Source organism: Triticum urartu, chromosome 5A (assembly GCF_056163025.1).
Source record: "Triticum urartu cultivar PI428250 chromosome 5A, HENAU_Tu73, whole genome shotgun sequence".
NCBI classification, from domain to species: Eukaryota; Viridiplantae; Streptophyta; class Magnoliopsida; order Poales; family Poaceae; genus Triticum; species Triticum urartu.
Window position 1 is genome coordinate 85,630,491 of NC_141877.1, and position 11,749 is coordinate 85,642,239.

General features: G+C 45.7%; 2 protein-coding genes across 2 annotated transcripts; both read right to left on the reverse strand.

Moving 5' to 3' along the window:
• Positions 1 to 553: 553 nt before the first annotated feature.
• On the reverse strand, positions 554 to 5,597 carry LOC125507974 (calcium-transporting ATPase 10, plasma membrane-type). The gene is made up of 7 exons (XM_048672520.2): positions 5,222 to 5,597; positions 4,498 to 4,552; positions 2,438 to 4,389; positions 2,192 to 2,350; positions 1,830 to 2,001; positions 1,452 to 1,750; positions 554 to 1,128 (listed from the first exon to the last, which is right to left on the reverse strand). Exons 1-7 carry the CDS (start codon positions 5,396 to 5,398, stop codon positions 880 to 882), a joined length of 3,063 nt encoding a protein of 1,020 aa, XP_048528477.1. The 5' UTR covers positions 5,399 to 5,597; the 3' UTR covers positions 554 to 879.
• Positions 5,598 to 7,210: 1,613 nt separating this feature from the next.
• On the reverse strand, positions 7,211 to 11,219 carry LOC125507975 (plasma membrane, autoregulation-binding site, misato segment II, myosin-like, tubulin/FtsZ protein). Its single transcript, XM_048672521.2, has 9 exons — positions 10,952 to 11,219; positions 10,769 to 10,870; positions 10,642 to 10,687; positions 10,403 to 10,481; positions 9,432 to 9,783; positions 9,034 to 9,283; positions 8,224 to 8,466; positions 8,025 to 8,141; positions 7,211 to 7,856 (listed from the first exon to the last, which is right to left on the reverse strand). Exons 1-9 carry the CDS (start codon positions 11,021 to 11,023, stop codon positions 7,408 to 7,410), a joined length of 1,710 nt encoding a protein of 569 aa, XP_048528478.1. The 5' UTR covers positions 11,024 to 11,219; the 3' UTR covers positions 7,211 to 7,407.
• Between the last annotated feature and the right edge of the window lie 530 nt (positions 11,220 to 11,749).

Consider the following 11,749-nt stretch of genomic DNA (forward strand, 5'->3'; position numbering starts at 1 on the left):
CCCTCCGTCCCAAATTAGTTGACTCAGATTTGCCGAGATACGGATATGGATGTATCTAGACACGTTTTAGTGTTATATCCATCCATATCTAGACAAATCCAAAACAACAAGATGTTTTGGATATTTCAATATGGGCTACATATAGACTGAAATAAATGAACATCTTATTGCAGTGAACGGAAGTAATAACTAAGAACACAAATTTTTCAAGACACTCTCTTTTACCTTCCAAGAGGTAAGAGGAGTGTTTGCTCAAAACTGTTGGTCGATCAATGGTAATATTTATGTATATAAATACGGTATAAGTATACAAGATTGAACAAAAATATTGTTGACATATTTAATGCTCACTTCTTACATTTTCTTTACATATTATGCATGTAGGTTAATCACAGAATACAACATCATAAAATATCTCATATCAATTTGGGACCATCTTAGAAGAGCTCAAGAATTTCACGGTAAACACTTGAAATCCAACATAAGGCACTAGTTCTCTCTGGACTACATGCGCCCCATTCCTGGAAGGTCTCGGTCATATGCCGAGACGGAATAAAGGGGTCGAAATGATCAGGTTTCTGTTTATCGATCCACAGAATATACATCTTTTCTGGTCTGAATCCCAGCCAGACATCAATCTTACAGATCTGCTGAGGAGCAGGCCCTAAGCCCCAGCACAGCACCAGATACAAATGCTTCTTACACAACAATATGATGCAAATCTGCCACACTCGTAGGCTTTAAAACTTGTCTAGTGCAGCTCTTCTCAGGCTTGCTCTCCATGCATCCCAAAAGACCCTGCATGGAGGATTCAGGTCCACACACTATGGAATCGGTCTTTTCGCCACACCTCCTTCGCATGGTGGGTTGCCCTTTTCATCAGGAAGACCCTACGGGAATGAGCTTGACGACGACGGCGATCGGCATTCCGACAAGGCCAAGGAGCACGCTGGCGAGCCACTGGAGACTGGTGAGAGGCGTCGTGTTGGCAAACTCGCCGAGGAACTGGACCATGATGAACTGGAAGACGACCGTGCTGCTGAGGACACACATGAAGACATAGTTGTTCAGCATGCCCTTGAGCACATTGAGCTTCTCCATCTCCCTCGAACTTATCTCATTGAACACCTGAGATAGCACACGCAAATCTAGTGAGAGTCCAAGTTCGCCATTAAAAATAATGTGCAATCTTATTTCAGAACTTTGACACAACAGGTCTGCATGCCGAACTATGCACCTTCGCTTCCACCAAATTCATATTAACCCTCTGCCAGCTGTGTTTATTTACCTAACTATCAGAGCATTACACTATTGCATTATTATTTTTTAAAGTTCGCCGCATAGGGGTTCTTGAAATGATCACAAATTGCCTTGCCTTCTGTAGGTTATCACCGAGGTCCTGGTAAACACATCACCGGTGGAAAAGAGGGGATTTACAGCAGTAGACATACCTGGCAGAAGACGAATGAGTTGAAAATAATTGTATTCAGCACTATATCAGCATCAGAGCCTCCAAGCCCAAAAAAGGTTTTTCCTTGCGTCTGGAGATACCACATAACAACAAATTGGTATAGAGATTGCCCAAAAATGTTCCTCCACATTACATTTGTGATGAACTTCCCTGTTCTTCCTACTGGCTCTCTCTTCATCAAGTCATCATTGGGTGGTTCAGTGGCTAATGCAAGCGCGCCAAGTGTGTCCATAATCATGTTGACCCAAAGAAGTTGAACGGCTGTCAGTGGCGCATTTCCTATCATTGCAAGTGCAAATTATCAATAGGAGGGTATGTCATAGGAAGTAACAAGTATCATCAAGACTAGGAGGCATACCTGTAAAACAAGCTGAGGAGAAGTTAACTAGTAAAGCAACAACATTAACAGTTAACTGAAACTGCACAAATTTCTGAATGTTGACGTAAACAGAGCGCCCCCATCTGGCAACAGTTACAATTGTAGAGAAATTGTCGTCCAGAATGATGACATCGGCACTCTCTTTCGCCACCTGAATAAGAGTGCATTAGGCTAGTGAATAACATGAGTGAAAAATTAAGAATACCAGAATACAATGTGAACTTTGCAATATTCAGGTCCTGAAAGGCTGAATAAATTTGCATAACTCCATTAAAACAATACGGTATGATACACCTCCTAGTAGATTAAGCTTGGTCTCTTTAATGATCAAGCATTCTCACCTCAGTCCCGGCAATGCCCATTGCAAGTCCAATATCTGCTTCATGCAGGGCAGGAGCATCATTTGTGCCGTCACCAGTAACAGCAACAACTTCATTGAATGTTGTGCGCAAATGCTTTACAAGTGTATGCTTATCCAGCGGTGATGATCGGGCCATTACCTTCAATACACGGAATTATGAGATGAGACTTGCAGATAGATGGTAAACACTATTAGAAGTCAACAGGATATTATAAACACATCAAACCTGAATTTTTGGAACAAGCACAAGGAGTTCCTCAAGAGTTTTCTCCCTGAAATCCGGTCCCTCGATAGCCAGGCCATCTTCAGTGAGTATACCACATTCATGGGCAATCGCCTTTGCTGTATTTATGTTGTCACCTGTGACCATTCTCACCGTAACTCCAGCAGAGCGGCAAATTGCAACAGACTCTCTCACACCTGGGCGAACAGGATCTTTAATACCTACTATAGCAATGCATGTGTACCCTTGCTGTGGTAATTGCTCTTCAATGGAAAAGCCTTCTTCCATTTCCCTGTAAGCAAGACACAATGTCCTAAGAGCTTCATTAGCAAAACCATCAATAATACCATTGAGCTTGCCAGCAGTTTCTTTATCAAGAGGGGTAACAGCACCTGTCTCATCTATGAACTTATCACATGCAGCCAAGACTATTTCTGAAGCACCTTTACAATGTGCACGGTATCCTCCGTCAGCAAGCTCAAGAAGGACACACATCCTCTTTTTTGTTGAATTGAAAGGCTCCACTTTTGCAATCTTAGTTTCAGCACGCTTCGCCTTAAAGTTTCCACCTATTGACATTGCAAACTCCAATATGGCTGTCTCTGTTGGGGTACCAAGGATCTGGTGTTTCCCATCTTGGTTAATAACAACCTCACCACCTGTATTGTTAAATATAGACTCGAGAAGAGTTCTGACAACATTTTCTGGAAGTTCTGAACACAACTTAGACGCATTCTGAGGACTGTTAACCTCTCTGATATTTCCACAAATGCAGGTCTTGACAACAGTCATATGATTAGTTGTTAGTGTTCCTGTCTTATCACTGCAGATGGTAGTAGCTGAGCCCATAGTTTCACATGCAGCTAAGTTGCGAACCAGTGCCTTGTCATTCATCATTTTCTTCATTGCAAATGCCAGACTCAGTGTGACTGCTAAGGGTAATCCCTCAGGAACAGCAACCACAACAATGGTAACTGCAATAGCAAAATGCTCCAACATTGCCAGTGCATCATCCCCTGACCAGCTTAAGAGCAGACCATCGTGATACTTTTTGCTGATTAACCCTTGAGACAAGACGATAAAAGTTATGACAGCGAAAAATAGTCCGATCTGACCAATGATAGTTGCCACTCCATTAAGTTTGACCTGCAGTGGGGTTTCATCGTCCCCGCCTTCGCTGAGAGTAGCCATTAGTTTTCCCCACTGGGTTCGCATACCAACTGTTGTAACAAGCATCTTGCAGGACCCATCTTGGACCTTGGTACCCGACAAAAGAAAAGGGTTTTCTTCATTTACAACAACAGGTTCACTCTCGCCGGTTAGGCTGGACTCATTAATCAAAAGAGAAAACCCAGAAATGAAGAGCCCATCAGCAGGAACCTGATCTCCGATTGCCAGATTGACGACATCTCCAGGAAGAAGATCATATATCGATATTCTTTGCCTGAAACCTTTCCTTGTAACTTGCACTTGAATTTTTCTTTTCTCCTTGTCCAGGTCCTTGAATTGCAGCGACTGCCGATAGTCACTTGTCGCGGTGACGAAAACAACCAAGAGGATACTTGCAACAATTCCTAGACCATCATGAGCACCTTTTGGCCATCCTTCCATCGTAATGCCAACAACTAACGAGACAAAGGCGCAAATAGCAAGAATTATAAGAGTTGTATCTTGAAGAGCTTCCCACACAAACACCCAGAAACTGCGGGTCTCGCTTTCTGTGAATTTGTTTATTCCATATATGTCCTGCCTACGCTGCATGCTGTCCTCGGCTGTATCAAGCCCATCTGTCGGCGAAGTTGCAAGCTTCGCTGCTATTCCGGCAACGGCGCCGTGGATGATCAACTTTTTACTGTCATGACCCTCAACAATGGACCCCAGTTCATCAGCGCAAATCTGAAACCCTGCAGCCTTGACTTCTTCAGGGACAACATACTCACTTCGAAGTTTGAGGCCTGGGGATATTTGTTTGTCAGTGGCACGGTTATATACTAGTAACTACTAGTATATAGGAAATGTTCAAAACAACCGAGAAAACATGAAGTCGTGCGATCAATTATTACCATGTATAAACTGCAGTGCAGCTTTGGACACCAGCACGGCAACCCGCAGCTTCTCCTGTCACACATCAATAGCATGAATTTCAGTAACCTCATGAAATAAGAGCAGAAACTAATTATAGACCACTTAAGGACCGAATTTGGTACTAGTACAGTGATTATTGTAGAATAGGATTTCAAACTAGCCACTCCCAACACCCATTATGGCCGTGCACTAGGATAGCACTGTTCTACTGAAAACAGTGCAAAGAAGTCATATGGTGTCGTTGCAGCAAACTAGGCACTGGGCAGGTGCCAAATTGGCACTAAGCTTAAGCTATGGCCCCCATCTACCGATCTCAGAAGCAGATCACATACACCCCAAAATGCTCCAACAAAACACCGTGGAGTTGGTTAATTCACTTGAGAACTCCACGAGGTGTGTAGCTAAACCAGCCGGTCACTGGGCTACAACCCTACCAACCCTCCTAAGCTAAGCTAGCAGCAGCAGCACTCTGGGTGCTCGAAGCTAAATCTTGGTGGAGGACGCGGCCGGCCGGCGTGAATCCCTACGAGCTCCGGTCACGGCGGCCAGGCCGACCCCCGGCTCCAGCATCCAGATCCCAGAACCGCCGCAGATCCCGGCGGGAAGCCCCGCCCAAAACCACCGGGCGAGGCCGCGCAGAGGACCAAATTAGTTAGCCAGCAGCGGAAGTGGGAGGGAGGGCGGAGAGGAGGAGGCGCGTACGTGGTTGGCGTGCTTGATGGCCTGCGCCTCGCCGCGCTTGTCGAGGTTGGCGGTGAAGCGGAAGCGTCGCTTGGGGTTCTTGACGACGCTGCAGAGCTTGCGCCAGCGCCGCAGCGCCTCCTCGGACGAGTTCTTGCCCTTGACGCCCCCGAAGTTCTCCTCCAGGTAGCTCTCCATCCCCCCTCGCCCGCCGCCGCCGCCGCCGCTCCGGCAGACTCCTCGCTCGCTCGCTGGGCTCAAAAAATCCCTGCCCCGGCGCGCACGAGCCGGGATTGACGCGTTGGTTGGGTTTGTGCCTGCGGAGTTTGGGGATGGGGAGTGTGTGTGTGTGGGCGTGGGCGTGGCGACCTGACCCTGACCAATGAGATCGCGCGCTCGCTCGCCGAGTCGTTGGGTCAAACGAGTAGAAGTACCCGAAGTCACCGGCCATGTATACGTACCGAGAGAGAGAAAAAAATTTCATTTATTTTTTTGCGCGAAGAAAAGAAAAATCTTTTCGTTAACGTCACTGATGCGTTTCTTTTCCCGGCAACGTCACTAGTGCTGCCAATGTAGTATCTGAGAACAAAAACGAAGGTACAAGGAAGGTGCCTTTTAGAAAAGAGGCGCCGGATACGGCGCGTATATGTGAATTAATTAATGCTCGCGTATAAATACTGTAGGGATAGAGATAGATAGATACCTAGAGAGAGATGGCATGTATTGATAACATCGGAGAGGTATAAATGAGACGACGACCCGCGCAGAAAAAACTCGTACTAGTACGTACTCTTATGTGTTTGGCAGCATGAAAAAAGCGAATGGAGCAAAGAAACAGGGTGTATATTTTGTACAAGCACAGACGCGTGATAAGACAAAACGAAACTAGAGATTCTTTTGTTCCGGAACAAAAATACAGAGGAGGAGCATAAACTGCTGCACACTTTTTCTAACATAACTGCTGCACACTTTACACGGCGTGGAACACGGACGCACTGATGGAATCGCGAGAATCACATGCTTAACCTCTGGGTCACTCAACTCACAAAAAAAAACAAATACTCTGGGTCACTCCCCCTATCAGTCTAAACCAAAAAGAAAGATCACTCTCCCCATATCGTATTAATTTTAGTTTTTTTGTGAAAGGGGCGCCTAATGTTCGTTACAGTACTATGGTACACGAGAAACACCCTTTGGTGGAGCCGTCGGGCCGAATTCATTCACCGGCTCCATTCTCTCTTTCTCTTTGATGAACTGATGTACGTACATGCTCTGGCGATCGATTAAGAAAACATGGCACTCATTACTCTCGAGCTCCTTTGCCCTCTTCCCCGTGTCTCATGTCTAACCTCTAACGATGACTAGCTAATCCACTCACTAACCCATGACAGGGGGTGCTTTATTTTCTCTTTTCGAGACTGTCTTGTATGCCTCGCCTCACGCGTTATCTGCACATGCCGGCCACGTGAGCCTCGCCACCAACCATTCCCTCACTCATTCATGCCAAGTGCTAGGCGCCATGTTCTTGTACGCAGACAGATCTACTACCAGTGTCAAGGACCATATTATAACCCCGTGGAAAATGAGACGCGGTGAAGTAAAACAAAGGCACAAACAAGTCAAGAAAACCAAGACACCAGTACCAGGTTTCACGGGCCAATTCAATCATACAGGAGCGAAACTCGTACCGTGCCATGCTGAATTCCATGCTCCACAACAGTCAAAATTCGCAATGCTCATATATGCCAAAGCCCTCCGAAATTTGACAGGTCGGTCAGGTCTCCATCCACATCGTTTTCCCTTCTCTGCAAACCCCCCGCTAGTGCGATGCAGAAGCCGCATTGGCGCCTTACCTTAAGAAAACAACGGAAAAGAAAACGGAGATCTGGATCCAGGATCAACATGGCCAGAATGTCACAACAATTGCATGTGTGGGCATTGCATACGCCCGTGCTGAGATAATACCAACGGCCATGGGCATATGCATCACAAGTTGACAACCCCCCCTCGGACGCCAGATCGCATCTTCAGTTCAATTGCAAAGCAGGTAGAGGTAGTACATGCATGAGAATATTCCAGAGGCCAGAGCTGCTGCACCCACATCCACCGCACACGTATCACAAGAGTTTTAGCCCAGCAAAAACACCCTGCAGCAGCTCTACAGCATGTATGTATGTCCCGCACACAGAAGAAAAACGAGTCGGGTTTTAGTCAGAATCCGATGTTAGACCGCCGTCGGGGTGGAAAGCGCGGACCATCTTCGACAGGTGCTCGCCCATGTCCTCCATCTCCTCCCTCCCGAAGCCCCAGTCGCGCAGTATCTGGGTCCCCAGAGCGCCCCTGGCAATGCCGAACTTCTGGAGGCTCAGCGAGCGCCTCTCTATGAAGGGCAGTACCGCGTTGCTCGACCTTAGGCGTGCAGCCATCGGTATCGACTCGACGTCGAGTGAGCCCTTTGTCTGGGTTCCCTCTACGTGGTTACTGAGGATCTCGCCGTGCTGGCCGATGTTGCTCCTGAAGATCGATGGGAACGGGAGGGGAATGGGGAGCGGGCAGGGTGACACTGACAGATGAGAGAACTTTGGTTTTGTATCTCTGGCTTCATAAGCTGAGCACACGGAGCCCTTCACTTGTGATATTGATGCCCGATGCCCACCTGCATCAGCAAATTTACATCAAGTAATTTAGTTTCTACATGTAAATGTACAATTCAAGTACCAATGTAGCTAATAGAAAGTGACAATATAGACACATAAAGAGCTCAAGCAGCAATGTAGCATGGCACGCAGTAAGAATTAAATGGATTTCAAAGTCTTAGGCAAACCTGCACGCAGAACTCCATGAACCACCAATGATTCAACAGAGTATGGGTCTTCTTCGTCGTCACTGATTTCAGGGGTCAGTGTGTGGAGGCTTTTCATGTTCCACAGATCATTTCCATCTAGCAATTAAGAGTATGCAGTTAGAAAGAAAGATTAAGTTGCCACCCATGTCGGACCAAACAGGGAACATACAATGTGTACCTTTCAAAGAAGGGGCAGGCATTGCTACGTCCAGAGCAGTAACCATGTTCTGCCTACCCTGATCAGATATTATGTGCACAAGTTCGCGCATATCAATATTACCAGATGAATGTGCTATGTTTGAAGCCGGCCCAGCGTTTTGTAGTCTAAATGGTACAGTTACTGAATGTATCGCTGCTGCAGAAATTGCACTGGAGTGGAATGGTTTTGCATCTTGTATAGAAAGGAAGGGTGACAAAGAACCTATGAGAAAAAATGAAATAAAAATTATTTCCTATGCTCATGAAATAATTCAATTTGGATAATGTGAAAAATAAATAAGTAGACATATGCTTCGTAATGTACGTACTGAGTATTACCTCCATCCCAAAAAGTTTGTCTTAGATTAGTGTCTAGATACATCTGTATCTAGTCAAATCTAAGACAAGTAATTCGGGACGGAGGGAGCACTTTATAGTAGGAGGTGATGTGTGCTGAGTTGACCCATAAAATATACACAATACTTTTAAAGCTGAGTGAATGAGTTGATATTTCACAGCAAGTGTGATTTTTCTTAGGCTAACCGGCAGGTGTTCCGCCTTTTCATTAAGACAGTAAGTGTGATTAAGTGCAATGTTTTCAGCATAAGATCAAAATGCACAGGAAATTAAACAACAGTGATACCAAGCTACTGGAAAAAGTGTGATGCAATAAAAAAATGGTGGCACAGAATATGTTCCTGCCTGTTTAGCAAATATATAAGAATTCACACATCTAATCGTACTAGAATAAAGCACAGAAACAAATGCGGTAGTCTGGATAAAAGCATACTTTGACTGAGAGAAGGCAGTCCTATTGGAACCATCAAACTGCAAAAGGATGAAAGCTTTGAAAGTGAAACAGCATCATGCAAAGATCTTGTAATGGTATCCCTTTGATTTCTGGATGATCCATGAGTAACTGGATCCCTCACACAGTAAAGCAATACAGGTGTGTTTGTGTAGTCATCAGCAATGTTTTCCAAATAAGTAGAAGCTATGCTGGAAAACCCTCCCGAATCGTCCACAATAAACTGGATACCCTGTAGTTAATTATGGATTAATGCAAGACCTCAACAAAATGCATAAGGGGGAAATCATACAAAATCGTGCGTTGCGCTAGTAAACATAAACCATAGTATAACTACAAATAAAGTATTCACTGATAGTTTATTGGGGAAAATATAGGACCTGAATGTGATCACATTCTTCAACAAAGAACCTTAGCTTCTCATTCATCTCCTCCATTAGAGACCATTCTGAAACTACCTCCCTTGCAGTTCCAAAGTTGTCAAACTTGTCAAAGTCTGTCCATGACCCATACATTTCATACAAGCTTTGAGGGTGATACTGAACCTTCGTATAATCAGTCCAAAAGTTAACATCCTTCTCTAAGCATTCAACTAAGTCCTTATCTTCTACACTTTTCTGAGAGTTGTTCCCACCATTGCTAGTGCTTGGGTTCGGCTCTTGTTCAGTTAAGCTTTGCAGAAACAAGTTCCGCCCATGAGGCTTTTCTACCGATCTTGTTACATTTCCAGACCTACAACATTTAGAATGGACTCATCAAGGTACTTTCTGAGCTTGATAAACTTTTCACAGATGGGTGCTCTCTAACTTGAGTTAATGATCGACAATATTAGCCTGCAATTACCCACTAATAGCATGATTTGCACAAAAGCACAGTTATCAGCGGCTCATTCCTAGGCTGAATGAGTATGCAGATACCATGCAGAAATTGTGAGAGCAGTTGGATAAGTGCATGCATCATCACAATCTCCAAAATAACCATATTATGAGGGTAAGAGGCTAAGTCTAATTCACTACTCCTACAGGTTGCAAAAAAATTAGTATCAAGCAAACATATATACAGTAAGTTATATCCTGATAATGTGATATGTTCTTGCTTTGGCAATTTAAATATGCTCCCTCAGTTTGTACAACAATTCATGGATATCCAAAGTTACTTTCAGTTAGTCTGAATCTAGTGCATTTCTGGCCCAGTTGCACAAGCAATCCAAAACAACATTGACAAAACCCTCCTGTTTCTCTTTAGCTTACGACGTATAAAAGACCACAAAAACAACCAACTATGCATGAGGGGCATAGTAGGCAAACGAGGCACGGACACAAATTCAGGAGAAGTTAAGAGTGTCACTTGCCATGTAGTGACATTGAGCTGATCCGAGGCAGCGCTACTCAGGCTCGGAGCACCGGAGGAACTTAAAGAACCAAGAGACCCTGCAAATGGTATAATTATAAAATGTAATGTACACAACCACTGACAAAATAACAGGTAAGTTACACATTCCCAGAAAGGCATCTTGTCACACATTGCTATAGAGTTGGAGGGAATTCAGCACAACAGCGCATGCAAAAATTAAGGGCACAAGTAAATTACCTCGAGAACCAACAGATACCAAACGGGGGCAGTAGGTGGAGACGCCCTGACGAAATTAAGCAGTGTGACTAAGACGATCCGATGGAGATGATGCATGATTTAAGATAAGCTCTTGGCCTGGCTCTACCTGGAGCGTCTCGCCGGTGCGGTACAGGACGTCCATGTCGAGCGGCGCGGTCCTGAAGGCGGCGTCTGCGGCCGGGTCGTCGGCGAGCCCGAGGAGCTCATCCTGAAGAGCAAGCAAAGAGAAGGGAATTGAGTGCCTGTCGTCACGAAGAAGGTAGGGTTTAGGGTGTCGCGGAGACGGTACCTGGAAGTTCCAGAAGTGGGCGCCGACGAAGTTGGCGAAGCCGCCGACCTGCACCGTCACCACCTCCCTCATCTCTCCCGTCGCCCCACGGGGACTGCGTGGCGGAGCAACCAGTTGCTGTCGCCGCAGCCGGAGAAGAAGAAGACGATGAAGAGGCGGCTCGCTCGCGCTGTAACGATTTCAGATGGTGGGCTCGTTGGCGGCGGCGGCGGCGGCGGCGGTGAGCTCGTCGGCGGCGTGAGGCGGCGGAAGGGGGGTGGGGGGTGGGGGGCGTGGACTGCTCGACGGGGAGCGCTACACGGTTCAGTCTGTAGTCATGCTGAACATGGGCCCGAGGCTATACCATGGGCCTCCAGTCCACCACCAGCCTCTCTGCCAAGTTCTTACTAGCGACTATTGTCATGGGCTCTTCTAAAAAAAAGACTATTGTCATGGGCAGGCAATTCCTAAATGGCGCCTTATAGGGAGGTCCTATAGGAGAGAGCAACTAGTTGACGAGCGCTTCTCCGGGGACCTCATAACAATCAACGCCACTTGGCGTGCTTTTAGCCATGCATCACATGTCGCGCTCTGGGCGTTTCCTTCGGATTTTATTTTTATTTTTATTTTTTTCACACGTTTTTGGCTTTTAAAACGTTTTTTTTAAGTTTTTCGATGTTTCGATTTTCCATCGGTCTTCCTTAAATTTTGGATAGAAAAAAATGCGCGAAAAACGTATTTTCTTTTTTTCGCGAGAGTCACGGCCGTGCCTGTCGGAAACGGAAAAGAAAAACGCGTTTCTGTTTTTTTTCTTTCACG